Source organism: Meles meles, chromosome 4 (assembly GCF_922984935.1).
Source record: "Meles meles chromosome 4, mMelMel3.1 paternal haplotype, whole genome shotgun sequence".
In the NCBI taxonomy this organism is placed as follows: domain Eukaryota; kingdom Metazoa; phylum Chordata; class Mammalia; order Carnivora; family Mustelidae; genus Meles; species Meles meles.
Window position 1 is genome coordinate 4,566,814 of NC_060069.1, and position 24,402 is coordinate 4,591,215.

The 24,402-nt window shown below is 46.1% G+C and overlaps 1 protein-coding gene across 1 annotated transcript; it reads right to left on the reverse strand.

Annotated features, from left to right (window-relative positions):
- Nucleotides 1–483: 483 nt before the first annotated feature.
- On the reverse strand, nucleotides 484–19,825 carry IL20RB (interleukin 20 receptor subunit beta). Its single transcript, XM_046002285.1, has 6 exons — nucleotides 19,668–19,825; nucleotides 17,795–17,985; nucleotides 13,166–13,290; nucleotides 11,281–11,431; nucleotides 7,008–7,150; nucleotides 484–2,107 (listed from the first exon to the last, which is right to left on the reverse strand). Exons 1-6 carry the CDS (start codon nucleotides 19,823–19,825, stop codon nucleotides 2,000–2,002), a joined length of 876 nt encoding a protein of 291 aa, XP_045858241.1. The 3' UTR covers nucleotides 484–1,999.
- Between the last annotated feature and the right edge of the window lie 4,577 nt (nucleotides 19,826–24,402).

Consider the following 24,402-nt stretch of genomic DNA (forward strand, 5'->3'; position numbering starts at 1 on the left):
GCATTGAGTGCAAAGATGCGTGGTTTTCCTGTTTTGTTGCAGTTATTAACTGTGCCCTTTTCACTCCTGAAAGTGCCAGAGTTTAAAGAGCCAGGTGAAGGGGGTAAAAAGAGAGGAGGCATGGGGGGTCAGGATATAAGCATTCCAGGAGGGAATAACCAGCTACAGAGGAGGGAGTCCCCTCTCTGAGGAACTAGCTCAGTGTCTGTGCATGGTTGGGCCCCAGTAAATGCTTGTTTGGGAACTGGGATGACAACAGAATAATTGAGATAATTTTTTATCTACATATATATGCCAGGAGAAATGGATGAGCACTGGGACAAATTGTGAGAGGGATTCAAGCAGGGGGACATCAAGGGTGATTTCTGGGGTCTAGTCCTGGACAGGTGGCAGAGGGACAACAGCCCCAGCGGGGAGGGGCAAGGAAGTGGGACAAGGGAGAGTGATGACCAGTACAGTAGTATAGCCTTTATTTTTGCACACTGAAAATATGTCCAGTTTAGGCTAAATATAAAATTAACACATACTCTTCATGAAGAAATCCAACAACACAAAAGCATGCAAAATGGTACAAAGGAAAGATCTTCGACAGCATCATCCTTCCGGAGAGCATACCCTCTGGCTCCTTGAGACCCCACTGGGGTAGAGAGGGGGGTTGTAGGCCTCTCTCTTGTAGGAGAAACACCTGGTTGAAGTAATTACATGGTCCCCACCTCTGGGCTGGCTGGAAAGGGTCCTGGAAGTTGGTGTGGAGACAGACCACTCAGAGGCTCCCAAGCTGGGGGCTAAGAAGGAACGCATAGGCCTTGCCCGTTAATCCCTTCACTTCTCCAGAGACTCACCTCTCCATTTCTTCCCTAGGCCTGACTCTTCCTCACCTGGTTGGGAGAGGGGCAGGAAGAGGCTTCCAAAAATGGGTCCCGGATGAACATGCTAGAAGGCACTGAGGACACCCTGAGTGAGCTGTCTTAGGGAGGAGAGGTACCCCAAGGGATTCCCTGTGGAGCAGCCTGACCAGGTGAGGCTTTAGCCAGCTGCACTGGTCAGGGTTCTCCTTCCCTGCCGCATCCCCTACCTGGGGTCACCCCCACAACTCCTGGCCAATGGTGGCCTTCAGGAGCCTCCCTGGACACAAGGTTGATGATGTAAACAGAATCCCAAAGACCACTTTTTTGGAAGAAACCAAAAGGATTACCGAAGGTGACCCGTTTTTATTTTTAATTCTATACTTTAATAACTCTACAGGTAAAAGGAACACAGCAAACACCACGTTTATTATCAACATCCTTCTGCATTCTCCTCTCCTCATACACATACATTCTACCTGCTGCCCTCAGTGTGCGTGTGTTGTTTACCCTTTACAATATCTTTTGTAGGCACAGCGCTGCCCATTTTCCATGGGCCTATGACCTCCTTCTAGGTCATGTGTTGTAGCACTGGCTGAGCCATGGACCTCTGCGCAGACATTTGGTTTGAAGTGAAGTCAACACTGTTGTACCCATCCTTCCTTTCCCCACCAAGGTTTCCCTTAGGAAAGTGGCTCTCCAAGCCAACTGGTGTAGAGTTTTTATCTTTCTCGCTGCAGTTTATATACTGCTCTGCTGAAAAGTTGAACCAATCCCAATGTACAGTGCTGCCAGTTTCCCGAATCTCTGCGAGGGCCAGAGAGATACAGTGGTCTGACAGTTGTATGTTCAATTCCCCCTTTCTAGATGAGAAAGCTGAGGATTAGAGAAACCAAACCCCTTTCTCCAGGGTCATTCAGTCAGCGAACGGCAGACAGATCTAGTTCTAGAGGTCACATCTCCTGACCCCCACTTCTTGCTTTGTCCGCCAAACCAGTCTGCTTCTGACAGTTGCCTCGAGACATGGACACACCAGGCTCTTGCTTTTCTTGTCCTCTGTCCGTGGAGGAAAACAGATACAGGGCCTTTCCCCTCATGGCGGCTGTGCTGTGCCAACCGGAGTCTCAGTTTCAGCTGGGCCCTCCCCAAGGCTGCTAAAGCCAGGCCCTGAAGGGTTCCTCAGAAGACAGCACAGCTGTGGCACAGGGTTCCACCTCTTCTCTTCTGCAGCTGATTAACTTCTGGGGTGAATTGGTTATTTTCTAAAAAAATCATTTTCATTAATATTCATTAGAGGAATGCTAGTATTATATGATGGTAGAGTGGTAGCCGCAAGGACAGAGAGTGTTGCAAAAATCCCAGCTACCTGCTCAGCTTTCGAGCAGCAAAAACCACAAAGACAATTCTAACCCCTGTTTCAGGAGGAGTGTCAATGCGGAGCCCACCATCAATTCACGGCTGCTGGTCCAGTCAGATCCTTAGGATACCAGCTACCTAAATCTGCGGTGATTATATCTGATTATTTTTTAAACTCTAGAGAAGTACTTTCCAGTGGAAACTTAATTTGAGCTATACGTGCAAATTAAAATTCTCCAGTAGCACATTTTAAAAAGTAAAAAGAAACAGGTGAAATTAATTTTAATGCATTTTACTATTAAAATATTATTTTAACTTATGGTCCATATAAAAATATTAAGGAGTTTTTCAAAATCCATTGTGTATTTTATATTTAGAGTGCATCTCAATTTGGACTAGTTACATTTCAAGTACTTAATAGTCACATGTGGAGAGTGGCTACCATATTTGGACGGTGTAGATCTGGAACACGAAAATAAAACATGACTCAGACGTTCAGAAGGTCTGCAGCTGCTGTCCCGTAGGTTAGAATAAACTTCCAAGCAAAGTTCTGTTGGTTTTATTTGAATTATTTTCAACATTTAAAAATCAGGAGATTTCTCATAAACGTTTTGATTTCTGGTTTCTCACTTAAAACTTGCGTGCATGGGTAGCTTGGTCAGTTGGGTATCTGACTCTTGACTCCCACTCAGGCCATGATCTTGTGGTCATGAGATCAAGCCCCACATCAGGCTCTGTGCTCAGTGGGGAGTCTGCTTGCAATTCTCTCTCTCTACCTCTGCCCCTCCCCAACACACGCACGCACTCTCTCTGTATATATATATAAAATAAATAAGTCTTTAAAAAAAAAACAACCTTACAGATCCGGTAGCATTGGCTCACATTTCCTCTCAGCAACAAATTGCTGGAACCGAAAAACAGCTGCCTTCTTTAGCCGAAACATGTTCGCCATGGTCCCCACCATCTCCCCTATCCAATTATGCTCACTGCAGTGCACCTTTTTTTACTTTTTTCATACCTGTCTGGGCCCCAGAGGCATCTGAGCTCACAAACTCTACCTTCTATGAAGTACACAAAGCCAAACTTCAAACAACCCGTTGAAGAATGACTAACTTGGGGCCATCTTGCTACCTACATTGCAGTGGACTGGGACAGCAGAAAGAGAAAGAATAAAGTGAGTCACAGAAAAGAAAGGAAGACCCCTTAGCACCAAAGCCTCTATCCCCATAAAGAAATTATGGATGAAAGACAAGGAAAAGAAATAATACTTTAAAATAGAGACTACATACTGAGCATTCTCGATATGATTTTCTTTGCATATATATTTTTGCTTTAGACTGTTACTTGGTGATATAAATTTGAATGGATAGAAAATCTTAGTGGTGTACTTCAGAGGGAAACCATCACCAACCGTGAAATTATAGATGTAGACATGAGATGTCTAATCCAAACAGATAAGTTAAACACTTAAAAAGTCAATAGGGATTTTCAAAAAATTGTCAAGGATTTCCACTTAGTAATTTCCCATGGTTTAATCAGAAAGATGCGTGGGTTTTTGCAAGGAAGGCTGGAAGTTACCTTAGAGGATTATCTCTCGCTAAGGCAAATGTTGAAGTGAAGCTAGGCTGTGCTAAAGTCAAGTTTGAGGCAGAGCAGAGGGTAGTGGGATGTACAGCTCCAGAATCTGTTTGGGTGTAATGGATACTCGTGCTCAATTTCTCATACGGCACTGTGGGAAATACATATACTCAGAGAGATTGTCCACTTAATAAATTGAGGGAGAACCAATAAAAATGAAAAACCTTATGGAAAGAAATGACAATGTAGGGAGGCTGGTAAAGATAACAGAAAAGCAAAAGCTAATCTAATCAAGGGTAATGGTGTCTATCTTCCACAGATTGAAGTGGCCACACTTCTTACAGAATATCCTTGCTTCTGGTCTCCTCTAAAATTGGTTTTCTCCAAAAGCTATGTTTAGGGTGTGGCTTGTACTCCATTAGGATCCCTAGGAGCTCTTGCCATATGAGGACTCTTCTTATGCACCTGAAATTCTCTAAGCAAATGACCCTTCGCATGGTTTTCTCCCTAGCTCTTTGCTCTGTCCCTGGGTCCTGGAAGGGTGCTAGTGCCCCTGATCCTGAGGCAGGGAGGAACCTCTGCCGGGCTGCTGAGTGTGCACCCGAGAGAGGAAAAATGCAAGAGGGTGTTAGGAATGGAACACCCTGAGAACAGAGGGTAAGCATGATTAACTGAGTTGAGAGGAAAACCACAAAAGGTAACTAACTGATGGAGTTAGGCTGAATTTTTTCACCACATGTGGAAAAGAAGGGCTTGTGACCACCTCAGCCATGGATGCTCCCCTCCCATCATTCTGGGTTGGTCCAGGACTGCTGCAGTGGAGGAGTCCCAATCAGACCAATCCTCCTACAGATAATAATTTTAAAAACTCGTCAAGGGTCACCTCGGTGGCTCAGTCATTAAGTGACTGCCTTCGGCTCAGTCCTGGGGTCGAGCCCCGCGTGGGGCTCCTTGCTCAGTGGGAAGCCTGCTTCTCCCCTTCCTCAGGCTTGTGCTCTCTCTCGCTATCTCTGTCCCTCTCAAATAAATAAATAAATAAAATATTTTTTAAAAATAAAAATAAATATTGGTGAGTGCTGTGAAGCATGTAAACCTGGCGATTCACAGACCTGTACCCCTGGGGCTAATAATACATTATATTTAATAAAAAATTTTTAAAAAATTTTAATAAAATAAAAATAAATAAAAACTAATCAGAATATAAAATCAACTTCCTTAAGGCGCTGCCGAGCAACCAAAAGTTGACACCTGGAAGGCGGTAATGTCACTGGGTGAGTTTCACAGTTCCTTGTCGGAGGGCAAGTCTCTCTCTTCGTGCCACAATACTGACAAATTCCGGTACAAACACAAAAGTCAGAAAGTGAGAGGATCGGGGTTAACTGTTAATGGACTGAACATTCCAATTAAATGGCAGAGATTATTGGAATGGGTTTATTTAAAAAAAAAAATTAAGACCAACATATGCTGCTACAAGAGACATACTTTAAATATGAGGACACAGATACGTGTAGACTAAAAATATGGAAAGAATATATGTCACACAGACAGTAAACAGTGAGGAGCAATATTGATAGCAGGGTAAGGAATAGTGCCAGAGATAAAGAGGGACATTTCGTGATGATAAAAGACTCAAGTACTGAAGAAGACCTGAGAACAATCCATGCAACCGAAACGGAATCGAAACATATGAAGGAAAAATTGACAAACGTAGAAACAGACACATCCACACTCCTGGCTAGTGATTATGTGTTTTCCCTCGCAATGACTAAGAGAGGTCTACCAAAATCACTGAACAGGATCATCAAACACTTTGACCCAACTGATATTTATGAAACACTCCAACAAATGGAGAATACACACCCTTTAATGGTCCTGGCAACTTTGAGCCCTGGGGTTCTTGAAGAAGGGGAAAGGCCCACCCTGCCCCACTGTGTTCGCCATACCACGGTGCCTTCCCAGTTAGCAGTGAACACTGAATCAGTCAGAGAGGCTGGCGGGCGCTGATGAAATGCACATGGGTAAGCAATGATGGAAGAGGAAAAACGAAACGAGTCGATGTACGTCAAGCCTTAGAACAATGCCTGGTGAGAGGGGGGTGGGGTTATGCACATTGGGGAGGGTATGTGCTATGGTGAGTGCTGTGAAGTGTGTAAACCTGGCGACTCACAGACCTGTACCCCTGGGGGTAAAAATACATTATATGTTTATAAAAAATTTTAAAAATTAATTAAAAAAAAAAAAAGAACAATGCCTGGTGCTTAACTCTGCACTAGCATCAGCTAAAGGTAGGACTCCATACAAGCGCCGGAAAGAGAGAGCGGGCGTTAGGATAGCAAGGTGAAGAGATGTCCTGAGAGAGGGTCATGGGGAAGATTACACCCTTGTGCAGGGAGAACACAGCCTGCACTCCTAAGGGCCATGAAGATATCACAAGAGTGAGACTCCTTCCAGAGTGACCCCAGGCTGATAAGGAACTGGGGGACATTCTGATTCTAGCTGCCTCTGAGAAGCCGCCTGCAAACTCCTCTTCCCAGGAGAGAACTGTGAGAAATCCTTGCCTGACCCGGATGGGACTGGTTTTGTTTGTTGTTACTTTGTTTTCTTTTGTCCTGCTTCAAGTATTGAGGTCTGGGGATGGGTGGAGGGCACAGGAGGTAGGAAAATGGAACAAAGGGAGCTGTTGGAAGCCTGCTTTTGCTTTTCTCCCACCCTGGGGTGGGCATAGGACCTGTCTGCCCTGGAGACTCAAACCTGTGGCCCAGTGTCCCTGGTGCAGGCTTCATACACATGCACTTTGCCCTGGGAACCAATGAGGCTCTTGGCATATTAACTGAGTATGCTGGGTGGAACATACTACTGGGTGTAGCTGCTGTTTTACTTACAGCAAGAGACAGAACCCTTGCAGGCCAGTCTAGAAGAGGAAGGCTGCGTGTGACTCTTGAAATGCCGAGCATCCTGGCTGGTGTAACACACCTGCCGTCTTGGCAGTGCCCGGTCCTAAGGGCACGTACCAGTGGCCTGACGGGAGCCTGAGGGAGATCACCACTCCCCAGAGAAGGGGCTTCTCTCCCAGCCCCACTGATTAGAAGTGAATCCCTATAAATCCTCTTCCCTTCTCTTTGTGCAAATGCTTGTAAAGCCTCACAAAGTGCGTGCCCATACCAGACTAAGGCTCAAACTGATGCTGGTCAGGGTCGTGCCGAAGAAAGAAAAAAAGAAGAGCATTACCAAGGTGTCGGGGAGCACCACCACGGGGCAACAGGAGTACCGGAGCAGCCGGCCCATTTTCCAGATGGAAAGGGGCACCACCAGAAGGATGAGCATGAAGCCAACAAACGCAAACAGGGCCAGCGCCAGCGGGAGGGTCTCTCCTGGAAATGAAAAGATAAGGGTGGGCTTAGGAGACAATAGTGAAGATGAAGTTACCCATTCCGGCCTCTCTTGCTCTCCTGGAGTTGGCTCTGCACGCCGGCCAAGCTGGCAGATGCCAACATCCCGAGATTTGATATACGCCTTAGTGACGAAAATTATCAAATTATCGCCATTAAAACCATTTTTTTTAGAATCCAGATGAAGGCGTTGCTTCCAGAAAGCCCCAGGGGAGATTGCAATCTTTTTGTTGGGAAGGGAAAGGGAGGAGCATCATGGGTTGAGCCACTCCTTGTGTTAGCACGTACCTTGGCGCAGCTGCCGGGAGGAAGGCAGAGTGCCAGGCCCCCGACAAGATGGGGGGAGGTGCCGGAAGAGAACAGCCCAGAAGGGAGCTGGGTGGTAACTGAAAACAAAATGTGTTTCACAATTTGCTCTTGGCATTGACTCACGTTGTGGAGGAAAATCCTGACTTCAGACACCAGTCACGTTGTAACTGCGATATCGAGCCCCTGTTATCATTATGTTTCCCCAAGGTCACACAGATCACGCGGGCTCCAAAACCCAGGGTCGGCCTACTAAGTATCAGAAAGTGCCAAGTGCGAGCATCTGGAGATGCAAAAGGGGTGACAGGTTATGCTCCCATCTCTCTGCTCGATGTAGTGTGGAGCAACTCCTGCAGTCCCCCAGGTCGGAGAGCTCACGACCACGTGAAGGGCGGCACAGCCCAGGAGGCCCAGAAGATGGTGACGTCACAGAGGTGGCGGGGGCCCCGTACTTCGTTTCAGTGCTTTTGGACAATACTTTGGCAGTACACACCAAGAGATAAACAGATGTCCATACCCTTTCATTTACTTCTCTGAGTGGCTTCCAAAAAGGAAATTCGAGGAAGGAAAAAATTATATGCATAGAGCAGTTCCTAGCAACATGCGGACTAGGGCGACAGCCTCACAAGCCACCTGTCTCTCCACCCAAAGTGGCAGACCTCCCCCTCCAGGTGTGCTCTGGTGTGCATTGCTCACAGCACAGACCACCAAGTGAAACCATCTTGTTTGTTTACGGGTTTGTAGCCTGTCTCCCCAGCTAGACAATAAGCTCCTATGAGGCCAGGGACTTCCCTGCTGCATCCCCATTCCAGTGACTAGGCCAGCATTTGGCACAGTCAATGCTCAGTAAGTAGTCACTGAGTGAATGAATCAATCAATCAATGAACATCGTCATCAAAAGCAAGCAGAAATGACCTAAAACATAGAAATGATCTAAATACCCCCTGATAGATGGTTTGACATATTATGAGATACCAGCATAGCAGTTTAAGGAGTCAGCTACTGAAACAGGAATTGGGATATACACAAATTTGTTCACGATGTAGTGGCAAGACTGGAAAGCAGAGAGTATACCTATTAGTAGGAGGATGGTTACATATATTTTGGCACATTGATAAATTCACTTATTATGCATCTTCTTTAAAAATGAGGTTGTAGGGGTGCCTGGGTGGCTCAGTGGGTTAAGCTGCTGCCTTCGGCTTGGGTCATGATCTCAGGGTCATGGGATCGAGTCCCGCATGGGGCTCTCTGCTCAGCAGGGAGCCTGCTTCCCTCCATCTCTACCTCTGCCTGCCTGCCTCTCTGCCTACTTGTGATCTCTCCCTGTCAAATAAATAAATAATCTTTAAAAAAAAAATGAGGTTGATCCACATATACTAACATGAAAGGATGTTCACATGTACTTCTAAGTGAAGACAAGCAAGCTGCAGAATGGTAAGCCCGGTACAGTCCCGTTTGTGCCTGTGAGCATTGGTATCACACAATGATGGGAAGATTAAATGTCAGACCTGCCAGAGGAAACCTCCCGAGTGGTGTGGGGGAGAATGGAGAACATGGACCTCTCACTTTCCATACTTCTGCGTTATTTGAATTCTTTTTTTTTTGTTTTGAGATTTCATTTTGTTATTTGACAGAGAGAGCACAGGCAGAGGGAGTGGCAGACAGGGAGAGGGAGAAGCAGGCTCTCCGCTGAGCAGGGAGCCTGACCATGGGGCTCGAGCCCAGGACCCCAGGATGGTGACCTGAGCTCAAGGCAGATGCTTAATGACCAAGCCACTCAGGCACCTCTGTGTTGTTTGAATTCTTTAACAAACTTGGCTTAAAAAGTAGTATAAAATAGTAATCAGAAAACCCATGTGGAAATGGGATGAATGTGATATTTGTAAAAAAGCAAGCACAGTGTGTGTGTGCAACACTACAACGTGTGTCTACACATGGACGGTGATGGAACAATCACACCACCTTGCAGAGCAATTTGGGAACAGTGGCCGAATTCAGACGTGTATGCCTCTGACCAGCAAGCAGCTCTGCTTCCAGGAATTTATCCTCCAAATATACATACACCGGCAAAATGATCCATCTACACGGTAATTAAATAAAGCACTGGCTATAAGAGCAAAATATTGGGAAAAATGAAACGCCCATCAATAAAGGACTTGTTAAATTTGTTACCCATCCACCCAACTATATACTATGAGGTTGTAAAGAAGGATGAGAAAGTTCTTTATCCATACTGAAAAATCTATAAGATATATAAAGCAAAAAGGATAACGTCCGGAACAATTGCATAGAATATGCTACCATTTGTGCTAAAGAGAAGGGAAATACATAAAGAAATATTCTCATTTACCTGTTATGCATTTAAAAATCTTTAGAAGGATGTAGTGCCTGAGTGGCTCAGTCAGTTAAGCATCTGCCTTTTGCTCAGGTTATGCTCTCGGGGTCCTCGGATTGAGCCCTGCATGGAACTCATATCTGGCTCCCTGCTCAGTGGGGAGCCTGCTTCTCCCATTCCCTCTCAGCTCCCCCTACTTGTGCCCTCTTGTTCTCTCTAAAATAAATAAATAAAATCTTTAAAAAAAAAGATCTTTTAGAAGATATACAAGAAGGTAATACCAAGCGGGGAGAGGCTGGAATTGCAAAGATGGGGAAGAATAGAAAGGAGAGTTTCCACAGGTATCTTAGATACTTTTTTAATCATATGAAAGTACTAAATTTTTTAAATAATAATTTTTTTAATATTTTATTTATTTATTTGACAGCGGGAGAGAGAAAGAGATCACAAGTAGGCAGAGAGGCAGGCAGAGAGAGAGGGAAGCAGGCTCCCTGCCGAGCAGAGAGCCGGATGCAGGACTCGATCCCAGGACCCTGAGATCATGACCTGAGCCGAAGGCAGCGGCTTAACCCACTGAGCCACCCAGGTGCCCTAAATAATAATTTTTTAAAGATGAAAAGGTTATACACAGAAATGTCAGTGGTATTTGAGCACATCGTAGATATGGGGTTTGGTTTTGTTTCTTTTCAAGGGACTTTCGAACACTGTGGGGTCTAAGACTATAAAAAATTCAAGGGATGGGGCACCTGGTTGGCTCAGTCGGTTGCACGTCTGACTCTTGCTTTCAGCTCAGGTCATGATCTTGGGGTACTGGGATCAATCCCCGTGTCAGGCTCCACTCTGAGCACGGAGTCTGTTTTGGATTCTCTCTCCCTCTCCCTCTGACCCTCCTGTTCAGGCCCTCTCTCTGTCTCTCTCCAAAATAAATAAATCTTATAAATGAGTGAATGAATGAATAAATAAATAAATATTAAAAATTGAAGGGAGAAAAATTAAGTCAAACAGGAGGTCCCTGTAGACTTTGCACCTAGTCCCTTCCAGCAGAAAGCAGCAGTGATATACAGCGGTGGGTGGGGGTGGGGTACCTAGGAGCGGACCTAGCCCTCCTTGCAAGGTCTGACTCTCAGACCTCTGGCTGCTTCTCTGGCACCCTAGCCCAGTCTGGTTCCCAGGCCACTGCCATCAGGGTAAACCAGTCTTGCAACATCTGGCCTCAGGCCTAGGGCACTTTCAGAAGGAAAGCGTCCTACACAGCTGCTCAAGGGACCCCAGAGAGCCCTAGGGTGAACTCTGGCCTGGAGGGTAATTAGAGGAAAGCACACTTTCATCACAGACACCCTCCCGGCTGGGGAGCAGGTAAACGAACCCTAAGGGAAACTCAGAACCAAAGGTCCCCAGCGGACAGCCAACCATCCACCAGGAGGGGTTGTGGCCTGTGCGGGTCTCCAGGAGACCGGCAGGCCATGCGTACCTTGCACCTTGACACACTCCGCCTGGCTGAAAGGGCTGTGCCTCCCGATGGCCTTCACGAACGCCCGGACCTTCACACAGTATGCGGCTCCTGGTTCCATGGTTTCCAGGTGCACTGGAATGCCCCGGCTTCTCACCACTTTGACATGTTCCTTGAGGAGACCAGAAAACAGTTCCAGCTTGGGGGAAGCAGGACAGGAAAGGGCAGAAAGAGCCAAGGAAGGGAAGTTCTAGGTATTTCCTTTCTGGGCTGCATAGTGAATATTCCCTCTCATTCATACGTTCATTCATTCATTCACTCTTATTTACTTATTAAGCGCCTCCTACAAGCCGGTGTCTCCTGTAGGCCCTGAGGTACACAGCAATGAAAAGCAAAGTCCGGCTCTGATGAAGCTTGCCTGGGGGAGACAGACCCTGAGTGACACACAGCAGGGGGTGATGGGGCAGTGAAACAAAAGACAGCAGGGCAAAGTGAGGAGGAGGAGGAGGCCCTAAGCACAATGGTTAGGGAAGTCCTCTCTGATGGGTCACATTGGCACAAACACCTAAAGGTCAGAGCTCTGATGAGCCTGGGGGCTGGGCGTGGCCGGTGCTGCCACGGAGATCAGTGCACAGTAGCCATGCGGCCAGTGGGGTTTGTCTCCTCCCACATTCATCCATTTACCCACCCGTCCGTCCATCTGTGCTCCCCTCTACCTCCACCCACCCACGGAAGCCTGTGCTCCACAGCTGAACCTGTGGAGGCTTGTCTGGGCTGAGCCCCAGTGACTCAGGGTACATGCTCCTCTCTCAGCACTGGCCCTGCCTGTCACCAAGGGTAGGGAGTGGGCTCCATCCCAAGAATCTCAGCGAGCTGCATGCTCCCTCCTGCCCACCTCCTGATCTGTCCCCCAAACTGCTCCATCTGGCTGGCAATGTCCTGTCCTACCGCTGGGCCCTGACCCTGCAGGAGTAAATACCGGAAACCATTGTTATTTCTTGCCCCAGCTACATATTTCACCTTTCAGGGGAAGCTACCCAAACCATTGTCCCTGTTGAGGACGTGGTGACATGTGTTTTGTCCCCTGCATAGTGCTTATAAGGCCAGGGGGTAACCTAGGCCTGCTCTATTCATAGATTCTGTGAAAGCCCGTTACTGCATCCTATCCAGACTCATAATAAAGCCTATTTTCCTTGGGCTGACAGGAGTAGCCTTTGCAAATCACCTTGGACCGGGTCTCCAATGGGTCTGGTATCCCTCAGCTCCTGCTCAAGCCCTAGCCCTTCTGTCTGTTTGGCCATTCACTCCGGGAGTGTGGACATCCCACCCAAGCCAGTCTGCAGCCAGCTATCCCACAGGAGGATGGGGCGGTGCCCCATCAAGGCATTCTGGGTGGCCAGCTGGCTGATCATTCGCTTTATTCACAAGCCACCTCCAGCTCCGGCTATCCGCCCTCCCTTCTTCACCCTACCCAGACACACACCCTCAGGAGCTTTGTGCCAGTTTCACTCGCTTTTGAAATCATCTAGATCTGGAACACCCTGGTCTGCTGCACCTAACGCTGCCAGGGAGAATGGCTGAGAAGCCAGGCTGAGGAGGAAGAAGAAATGAACAGAAAGATACAGTGGATCATACCGTGTTCAAGTTTAGAACAAAGAGGCAACCCCCATACTTCAGCAAATCTGGCCTGAGCCTGGGGTGGACCCAGGCAATTCTCTGAATAGGAAGCTCTAGGGTTGTGAGTGTGCTCCCATCTCTCCTTTCCCACCCTGCACCCAGGCCTGCCTGTGCTCAGCCCACCCCTAGTCAGTGAGCACTTCAGGGGACAGCTTTCCTCACACACCTCTCAGAGGTCTGTGACTCCTTCCCTGAGGCCTGACTCCAAGGCCAAGGTTGGAAGCCTCACCTTGGCACCAGGCTCCTTCCTCCAGTAAGCCACGAGGAACTCAAACTGGGGCCCCAGGTCTTCCAGCTTAATAACCAGGTGGAAGCCATCCTTGGTGACCTCCATCACAGGTGGTGTGAGGATGGCTGTTGGTAAGACAGGGGGAGAATCAAAGCCGGTTCCAGACATTACCGGTTTCTGTCCTAAGAGACTAGAACCAAGTCATCAGTAGAAATAGGCAGGGGTGGTAGGGAAGTCAGGGGTGGTGGACGTAACTTCCCGCATGCAGAAGCTGTACCATCATCCTCCTTATCTGAAGTTCTGCTTGCTGGGGTTTCAGTTACCTGTGATCGGGAGGGAAGCAGATGGTTCTCCTTCTGATATGTGATCAGAAGTTCAGTACACAGTGCCTGCATCATTCCCCTGACTCCTGCCGCAGGCATTTTACCATCTCACATTTTCACAAGGAGGAGGACGGCCAGTACAGCACAGTAAGACAGGAGATCACATTCCCGCAACTTTTCTCGCAGTGCATTGCTATAACTGTTCTTCTATTATTAGTTATTGTTATTAATCTCCTCCTGGGACTAAGTTAGAAGTTCAACTTTATCATAAGTATATGTGTAATAGAAAAAAACATAGGATATATAGGATTTGGTACTATTCTCAATTTCAGCCATCCCCTGGGGGTCTTGGAATGTACCCCCTGTAAATAAGGGGGACTACTGTATACCAATACTCTCGTGTATTCAGCAGGTATCCAGTAAATGCTTTTTGAGTGATGAGCAAATTTTTTTTAATGACAAAGACTTAGTACAATTCTCTTTTTTCACTCCTTGACCATAATCAAGTCCTCTGCTCCTTCTTCAGGAAGCACACATCCTCAAGAAAGGTGACTGAACACTCAAGTAAACATCTTTTTTTGTCTTAAAATTTTATAACCCACGCTCCTCTTTTTACTTTTTTGGCAGAGATTTGTTTTGGCAGAGATTGTTCCTCACCTGGACTCATCTAAACGAGCAGATGCTATTTCTTAATGCTTTTGCCAAACACCTGCATGGGCTCAGGTGTCTCTGCAGGCGGGGACATGTGTATCACTGTAGCTCAAAGAGATCAGTGACATATACTGGCTGCTGATAATTTTCCAGCATTAGGAAATCAGCAGCCCGAGAATGGGTTGGCCATGCTATCCTTGGTCCAATAATTCTTCACTTCGTATTTCTAATGGGGATGTGGGAAAGTCAGAGGGCTTCAGAAATTCCAATAATCAACTCTCGAAATTAAAGCTTCAGATAAACACCCATATTTCACATTGTTGGAATCCCAAACAGGGAGACCAGCAGTCCCTGTGGATTCTTTCCCATCAACAGACCAAGAACAGAAGGGCACACACAGGCAGCCTCCAGTTCCCGGCTACTGAGGACGGATCCACACTTGCCTGTCAGATCTAAGCACTGCGGGACCAGAAGGGCCACCCCAGTGGTTGGCCTTGGCTTGGGAAGTACAGTGGGCTGTGTTCTGGGCTAAATCCCCCACACTGGAGTCAGTGGATACTCAGAGGAAAAGCAGTTCCTGGAGGGAGTTTTTGGAGAGCAAAGCATTTCCTGGCATTTGAAGAGCTGCCTGGACAGGAGACAGGAGAACTGGAAAAATCAGGGACCAACTGCCAAACATAACCAGGTCAGAAGCTTCAGTTGTAAGTAAGCATGACTAAACGGATCCTCTCTTCTCCGGATGTAGTGAGAATAGAATTAAAGAAAATGGCCTAAAGTCATCCCAGTTCAGAGGAAAATTTCTGGACACTGTTAGGGCAGGAACCTGTGTGCTTGGGAAGGCACACACTATTCCTGTTGTTCACATGATGGGACTGAGCCTCAGAGAAGTTATGTGACTTGCCCAGAGTCATACAGTGAATTGCCGAATTTGAGCCCACGTCTTTCCACATTTCTAGACTCTGCTGCATGGGGAATTTGGCCTCCATAGGAGCAGATCTCAAAGCCAGCTATCCATGAGAACCATCTCAGGAAATTTGCAAACTCCCAGTCACAGAATGCACACAGATCATTTACAATAGAATCCCTGGGGATGTGCCCCAGACAGGTGGTTCTAGACTCTGCTGTGCCTGGGATGTGTACCCAAGGTGAGGAAACTCTGCTCTCAGTAAGGCTTCCCCTGAAGAGGAGGAGAGCCTTTTCAAAAGAGTCTTAAAACAAGATTTTTCACATGCCTGTGGCGAAGTTGGGGTGGCCTTTTTCACAGACAAAAGAACAGATGCAATGCCCTTTTAGGAGTCTCAACTCCATCCTCACTCCGTAGCTAACTCTGTCTGCGCCAGGATCCCACAGAGTATCTTCTACCTTCTGGTGCAGGTGCAGAGGCTCCTTCCCATTCCTCAGCTTCTCCTGCAGTAAGACCCCTTCCTGTTTATACTGGTCTTCTCGAGCGCACACCCTGCCCGTGTAGTTTTATAAGCACTTTATCTCCATCTGACCTGTACCTTCCCTTCCAACAATGGCTGCCTATACCCGGCAGAGGTCTGGGCTGGAGCCCCAGGCTCCTAGGAGCTGGAGACAGATGGTACTGGGAGCTGCTGGGGTACTGCACCCTCCAGTGCCCCCGAGCCTCCCCCGGTACCTCACACTGGGATCCCACTGACTCCGCTCTACCCTCTCAGTGCCTGGGGAAAGAAGCTCGGGCAGAGAAACCCACATTTGGCACCAAAATTCCCATTGGTATCCCATTCTGGTGGTCCCACTCTTCCCTCCTCTGCTCTCTGGCTCTCAGCTCCGAGCATCCCTTGGGCAATAATAAGAGACCACTTACCAAGAGCTGAGAGCTATGATGGGACAGCACTGCCCTGAACAGTTACACCTTTCACCTTTTATAGTGCCCGCAACCACCCAGAGAGGGTCTTCCTGCAGGTGAGGAGGCAGGGAGTCAGCTATCAAGTGGCTGAGCTGGGATTTGGATCGTACCTGTCTGACTCCAGGGGATCAACTTCCCCTTCAAATCTGTCTTCACCTTCCTCAGCCCCTTCCAGCTTAGGCTCCCTAACCTTCTGAATCTTCCTGGTTTCTACCCAATCTTATACAGTGTTCAGTAACCTTTGACTTACCCTATTCCTATAGATGCTGTCCCAAACCTTCCTTTGTCCTCACTCACAGCAGAAGACCTTCAGCTGCATCAAGAAAACAGAGATCATCAAAGGCCTCTCCCTTGCCTTTCCCAGAACTCAACCTGGTTTTGGTCTGTATCTGTCTCAGAAGAGGACCTGCCTTGCCCCTTCCCCTCTCCACTCAATCCTCCACCTAGCAGCCTCACCACCATCCCCCTAATATTCCATGAAGCCATTTTCCCAAAGACCCGTCCAGAGCCCTCCTTCAGGCCTATCAGTAACCCCTCTCCCCTCCATGACGCTACTTGCTGGGCCACCAATGGGTGCCCTTCCCTCCATTCACTTTTTAAACCCTGTCCTGAGTTCTCTTTGTCCTCATAACGTGTCCTTGGACGATCTCGGATGCTCCCAAGCCTTTAGCTATTATTTTAGTGTTGTATCTGATCTTGGCATGTCTGAGCCCCAGGGCCTGGTTTCTAGCTGCCAGACAGACATCCGCAGCGTGCTGTCTTGTGGGAGTCTCAGTCACAAAGAGCCCAAAGCCAGGAGAGTCTCCTATTCCTCCCGGGTTCTCTGTCTTGGATGACCTTCTCACCGACCACAACTAGAAGCTAGATACCATCATTGTCTCTCCCCACTCCATCTCCCAAAACTTGTTCCCAAGCTCTGTCCTTTCTGACTCAGCCATATCTCTCAAATGTGCCCTCTCCTTCTTGTCCTGTCCCTCACTTCTAGGATCAAAACCAGTCTTGGCTCCGCTGGAATGACAATGCCCTCCTCACTCTTCCTCTGCCTTGCAGACTTGTCCTACTTCAGTTCACGTTCCACACAGCATTCGGAGTGATCGGTGCAGAAGACAGACCAGGCCTAAACCCTCTCTTCTTCCATGACTACGCTCTACTGATTTCAACAAGTTTCATGTTAAAGCCCTTCACCATGTGACTAGCCCTGACTCCTGCTCTCCCCCAAACACACCTTTTTACACACTGACCATTGCTTGCACTCTGCCGGATCTGGCCACGCATCTGGATTCTTCCCATACATTTTTCCTCAATCATTTTCCAGGTACTATTACTGTAGAACAGTTATTTATTTCCCAGTGACTTTTCTGATGAGTCTAATAAAGGTATAGATCCTATTGCACAAAGAAGCTGCTCTCACAGGCAACAAATATGAGGTTAATGAGGCACCAGATGGGAGGCAATGTAAGATTTATCGATGTACTATCGATGTAGGAAGAAGCAGTCCTAGCTCCACCTCCCCACCTCAGAACGGCTTTCCTTCCGTGTTCCCCACCACCTGCAGACCCCAACAGAGTGATCAGGGTTGATTTCCAAAGTCTCTTTCAAAATGAGAGGGCATGTGGGAAGCAGCTGGTAATTTTTTAAATGGACCGGTTAGGACTGTGTGTGTTTATGATACACTGGGTTTGCAAGGCCAAGTCCACGCTAAAAGAATCCTGAAAGTCTCCGTGAATTGGATTCCTGAAGGTGACGCCCAGTGGGGGCGGGGGAGTAAAAAGAGAAGCCGCTTACTTGCGTTTCGGTTAAAAGGATGCTGCAGGGAGCTCCAGGCTGAGGTCCGTGAGCCGAGGCTGGCCCTGACGCGCAGGTTGTACGGCACAGTAGCAGTGATGTCATCAGTGATGTCACACGCAGGATCTTCCGTGGGTGAGCCCCAGCTGCTGGGGATCCAGATGTGACTCGTGTACAGGCTCTCATACTCTCTGGCCAAGGAAAGGAGGGCACAGCGTCGCACCAGCCCCTTTTACCCAGGCTCAGTGACAGGTGCAAGTAACTGCCTCATTCACCCACTTCTTATGGGTCAGCGAAACAAGCATTTGCTCCACACCCCCGTTCCTCCACTTTCTTCCCTCAACAACCATCCACTCTTTCTTAGTCCTTTTAATACTGAACAAGGGAATGTAGGCGTAAACCCCGGTGTGTCCTGGCCTCTCCACTCTGCAGCACCCCCTCAATCTCAGCTGCTGTCATCCCTGGCCCTGTTGGGGTCTCCTCTCTGATCTCCCAGCTTTGACTCCTGCCATTCTTCAAACCATTCATCACTCAACAGACAGTGACATTTCTCTCCTTAGTGGCTTCCAAGGCACTCAGAATGGAATACAGACTCTTTCTGGTGGACCGTAAGACTCTCTGGCCTTCTCTCTCACTCTTCCCCTAAACACGATATCCCCTCTCCATGGCCTCCGTGCCGTTCCTCCCACATGCCGAGCTCAGGAACTTTGACGGCCTGTTCACTTGTCAAACGTTCCACCCCCGCTGTTGCACGTTGGTTGGCTCTTCCTGGCCTTCAGACACCAGCTTAAACATCAGCTCCTCAGAATGACCTTCCCTGACCACCTATTTTTTTTTATTTAAATTCAATTACCCAAGGTATAGTACGTCATTAGATTTTGATATAATGTTCAATGATTCACTAGTTCAGTATAACACCCAGTGCTCATCACACCTGACCACCTAATTAAAAAGAGCCTCACTGTCGACCCTCTATCTCATCAGCCTTTAGCTTCCTCTGGCTAGAATACTATCTGAAGCCACTGAGAACAGGGCTGCCCAACAGAACATGTTCTATATCACAGTTGCTCACTATGGTATCACTAGCCACATGTGGCTATCAAGAACTTGCAATGTGACTAGTATGACTGAGAAACAGACACTTTAATGGAATTTTAATTAATTTCAATTTAAATAGCTGTCTGTGTCTAGTGCTGCCACACTGGAGAGTGCAGACCTGGTGTATTTATTTCTTTCCCTTTTTACTGTCTGTCTTCTCTTCTAACTGTAAGGTCCCTATAGCTAAGAACCTTGTCTATTCTACCCCTGAGCCCAGAGGAACATCTACACACGTAAGTGCTCAGTTTGCATTTACTGTTCATGAAACAGATTGAGCACCTTCTGTGTCCCTGTCCCTCCTCACCAGCTCTCAGAGCCTGGACACCTGGAAAAGAGCAGAGCCTGCTTAGCTCCAGGTCCAGCTGACCTTTAAGGTCATGATTTATTTTGGTTCCTACGGGCATGCTCTGATTCAGGAAAACTGGCCTCCCCCCACCTCCGAAGGATCTGTGTCTCCAGTGATTCATCCACCTCAAGTCAGAGTCAAACTCGTAACATTTTCTTTAGGATTAGACGGTTGGCTCACTGTTGAAAAGAACCTGTACCAAAATGTGTTGATACACACTCACATTCCCAGAGAGTTCGGTGTCAAATCCACAGGACAGCTTTCCTTGCTTCTTCAACTATCTCACTGCCCATGCAGACAGAGGAGGCAGATCATGGGAAATAACTTATCCCTGGCTCACAAAGTCCCCTGGAGTTCTGTAATGAGGACTGTACCTCCAGGAATCAACTATTCTTTAGAGGGAGAAAAGTTAGAAGCAAAAAAACTTACCCCTGGTACTCGACAAAATAGTGTGTTATTTCTCCAGGCACAACCACTGGGCTCCACATCAAGAGATGCTTCATGTTGGTTGATTGTACAGAGAGGTTCTGCGGGGCAGGCAGGACGGCCACTCCATCTGGGATTGGAGCATTTAAACAGGCTGACATGTGGGCTCATATCAGAGGAATGACACAGCTTCAAATCAGTTTCTAATGAAAGGCCTCACATGTTAATGAATCAGAAACAATTCTAATTTCATCATACTTGTGTTGACGCTGAATTTTTGCTATCATCATTATAATTCTGCCTTTGGTGATTAATGGCATATTAACATCAATAATAATAATGACTAATATCATGAGTACTTACTATGTTCTATCTAGGCCATGTGTTAGATTGTTACATGATTATCTCATTTAATCTTCAGGATCACACTGGGAGGACCATTGGTTTCCCCAGTGTACAAATGAGAAAACTGAAGCACATTATTTAAACTTTTATGTCAGACCCACCTAGATGCAGGCCTTGACTCTGCCACTTGCTATCCATGTGACCAAAGCCATGCAGGCTCCTGCCACTTTCTCATTACCTCCTTCTCCTGCTATTGCCATCCTCAGGTACCAAAACACATCCCTTTACATCCCCCCAAGAAGCCAAATGGAGCATCAGCTGCCAGCTGGGAAGTGCAGGCTCAGGTCTTCTGTGAAAGGAGTCCAATCCAGAAGGGCACCACCCCCAGCAGACCGCAGGACCCTAAGCCAACTGGGCCCCACGCATCTCCTCACACAGGTGTATGTGGTGTGCCCTGCGTGTGCCCCAGAGTGGTCTACGGTTTTCGTGCAGTATCAAAGAGAACTGTCAAAGTGAACCTGCCCTCCTAAGGAGGTGGGCAGTCCTGGGGTCCATCTTGCATGCATCCCAGGGTGTAGCCTGGATCTTCTGCTATGGTCTCTCTCCTCCCACTTTTACACACTTCTCTTTTAATGCCTAACACCTGCCTTCCTTTGCTGTTACAACTGTAGTGATAACATCGGTAAGAGTGTGGGAAGAACAGGGGCACTCACCCGGGCCTTTTCATCTCTGTGCCTGTCTCCAGATTGGCACCTGTTGTTTGTTATCAAGCCCTGTGACCACGAGGGAATGGGGGCTCCTGGGGACATCCCGCCTAATGCCCTTGATTCTCTGATGTAGGACCCTGGTGATCTACCTCCATCTTACTCTCAGCATCCACAGCCTGCCCTGCAAGGAAACACCTGGGGTACCCACAGGGTGGCTTCCTGCCACCCCCATTCAACTTTGCAATCACCTAAGGGTTGAAAAGAAGAAGAGCCAGCTGCAGTGGAATGGCACAGGAGGGTGGGTCATGGCCCTCTCCAATATCCTTCCTCTGGCAAAGTATATGTGTTGTATAACACATTTCTCTAGTCAGATATATGGGTATTATATAGCTATGTAAATGTACAACTATAATTAGTAATTTTTAAACTCTCAAAAATTAAATCTCCAGGCCTAGAGGGTTTCACTGGAGATGCCACCAACTATTAAAAATAAATAAATAAACACCGATTTTATACAACCTCTTCAAAAAATAAACAAAAAATAAATAAAAAATTCAGAAGAGAAAAGCTCTCCACCTCATTTTATGAAGTCAGTATTACCCTGAAACCATAATCAGACAAAGACAGTATGTATTTTAAAAACAAAAATAAAACCTAACAGAACAACATATCTCATGCACTTAGATGCAAAAATCATCAACAAAATACCAGCAATATGAATTTGGTAATGTAAAAAAGATCATGCACCATGACCAAGCGGGATTTATTCCAGGTATGCAAGGATAGTTCAACATTTGAAAGTCAGTTAATGTAATCCACCATATCAATAAACTAAAGAATACATTCATATCAATTGACACAGAAAAGGTACTTATAAAATCTAACACTCATTTGTGATGTAAAAAAGAAAACATCTCTTTTCCATTTAAGAACTGCAGGGAGTTATCTCAATTTGATAAAGGCCATCTACAAAAAACCTACAGCTAGTATCACACTTAATGGTGAAAGACTAAATGCTTTCCCCCTAAAATCAGGAATAAGGTAAGGATGTTCACTCTCACCATTTTTATTCAACATAGTACTGAATGTTATAGCAACTGCCATAAGGCAAACAAAAGATGTAAAAGGCATTACAGATTGGAAATGAAGTAATGAAATTCCTCCTGTTTGCAGGTAACATGATAGGCTATATAGAAAATCCCACGGAATTGGGATTTTCAGTCAGTAGATCGTGCAACTCTGGATCTCAGGATTGTGAGTTTGAGCCCACACAACACACCCACACTGGGTGCTGAGAATACTTAAAAAAAAAAAAAAAAGCTGGAAGGAAGGAAGGAAGGAAGGAAGGGAGGGAGGGAGGAATCCCCATGTAATCTACAAAAAAAAAAAAAAAAAAAGGACCAAAACTTCCTAAAACTAATAAGTGAGTTCAGCAAATTCACAGGATCCAAGATAAACAAAAAATTAATTGTACTTCTACATATTAGTAATGAACACTTATACACCAAAGCTAGAAATACTATTGAAAATCACTAAAAAAAGAATGAAATACTTAGGTATAAGCATAGCAAAACATATTGAGGATTTGTATGGAGAAAACTCCACAATGTTGGTGAAAGATTTCAAAGAAAATCTAAGTAAATGGAGAGACACACTGTGTTGATGGATGGGACAATTCAACATAATTAAAATGGTAACACCCCAAATTGATGTACAGGTTTAATGTAATTCCTATCAAAACCCATCAAGGGGGGGCACCTGGGTGGCTCAGTGGGTTGAGCCGCTGCCTTCGGCTCAGGTCATGATCTCAGGGTCCTGGGATCGAGCCCCGCGTCGGGCTCTCTGCTCAGCAGGGAGCCTGCTTCCCGCCCCTTTCTCTCTGCCTGCCTCTCTGTCTACTTGTGATCTCTCTCTCTGTCAAATAAATAAAAAAATCTTTAAAAAAATAAATAAATAAATAAATAAATAAATAAACCCATCAAGGGTTTTTGTATACATAGACTGTTTTTTCCCAAAATATATAAGAAAAGGTAAAGTAACTAGCGTAACTAAGACAATTTTGAAAAATAATATAATGAGATGAATAAATCTACCCAATTTCAAGACTTATAGTAATTGAGACTGTATGGTATTGGCCAAAAAAAAAAAAAAAAGACATTTATATCGATGATTCACAACAGAGTTCCCGGAAATAGACCCACACAAATATTCTCAACTGATTTTTGGCAAAGACACAAAAGTAATTCAGTAGAAGAAGGATAGCCTTTTCAACAAATAATACTAGAGCAATGGGTCATCTGTAAGACAAATAATAATTATAATAAATCCCAGCCTAAATTTCATACCTTATTTAAAAATGAACTTAAAATGGATCATAGACTTTATGTAAATGTGAAACTCTAAAGCTTTTAACAAAAAACATTAAGAAAATCTTCAGGGCTGGGGTGCCTGGGTGCTTCAGTCATTAAGTGTCTGCCTTCGGCCCAGGGCCCTGGGATTGAGCCCCGCATCAGGCTCCCTGCTCGGCGGGGTGTCTGCTTCTCCATCTCCCACTCCCCCTGCTTGTATTCCCTTTCTCGCTGTGTGTCTCTCTCTGTCAAATAAATAAATAAAATCTTTTTTTAAAAATATTTTATTTATTTATTTGACAGAGAGAGAGGTCACAAGTAGGCAGAGAGGCAGGCAGAGAGAGAGGGAGAAACAGGCTCCTCACTGAGCAGAAAGCCTGATGCGGGGCTCGATTCTAGGACCCTGAGATCATGACCTGAGCCGAAGGCAGAGGCTTAAACCACTGAGCCACCCAGGCGCCCCTAAATAAATAAAATCTTAAGAAAGAAAGAGAGGAAGGGGGTGAGGGAGGAAGGAAGGAAAGAAGGAAGAAAATCTTCAGGACTAAGCAAAGAGCTGATACCAAAAGCAAGATTCATAAAAGGAAAAATTTATAATTTAACATCATCAAAACTAAAACCCTTTGTTCTACAAAAGAACCTATTAAGAGAATGAGAAGACAGGCTACAAAATGGGAGAAAATCTTTGCAAGCTACGTATCTCACAAAGGACTCGTGTCTAGAACATATAAAGAACTCTTAAATTCAATAGTATAAAAGCAAATAATAATTAAAAAATGGGCAAAAGATATGAAGAGACATTTCACTGAAGAGCACATACAGATGGCAAAAAAGTACAGGGACAGATGTTTTCTCTCAATTTCTCTCTCTTAAATAAATTAAATATTTTTTAAAAAAAGAAAAAACTGCTGCTTCTTTCTGAGCCTTAAAGGCAGCATCTTTAATATCCTTAGGCTATTCCTATAGTGTATTCCAAATTTCATCTTTGCTTTGCCCATGTTTATGGAGCACATGTACATTGGGTACGAGATGGAAAGACAGTAATGCCCATGAGCTACAGATGCCAGGCAACGTTCAATAGAATTACCCAGAAAGCATCGCGGCACTGCACGAGGAAAACTCATTTTCTGCTAGGACACTAAATAGAAAATAGGAAATGACTCCGTGAGATGGGAGCTCAAGCTCAAAGGGACTCTTTCCACCTGCAAAGGGTTAAAAAATCCGCTCCCACTGTTACGAAATGCTGACGTTGGACTTGAGAACACAATTAAAGGAGGAAAAAGAAAACTCTCTTATCCACACAGCAGACTCCTTAACTCATTAATGTTAATTAATGTT

Coding starts and splice junctions, on each gene's coding strand:
- IL20RB (XM_046002285.1), bottom strand. CDS start 19,825: ATGTCAGCCTGTTTAAATGCTCCAATCCCAGATGGAGTGGCCGTCCTG. Junction 17,986..19,667: donor TATTTTGTCGAGTACCAGGG/GTAAGTTTTTTT, acceptor TTCCTTGGCCAG/AGAGTATGAGAGCCTGTACA. Junction 2,108..7,007: donor TGGTGCTCCCCGACACCTTG/GTAATGCTCTTC, acceptor TGATTTTTTTAG/AAAATAACCAATTCACCCCA.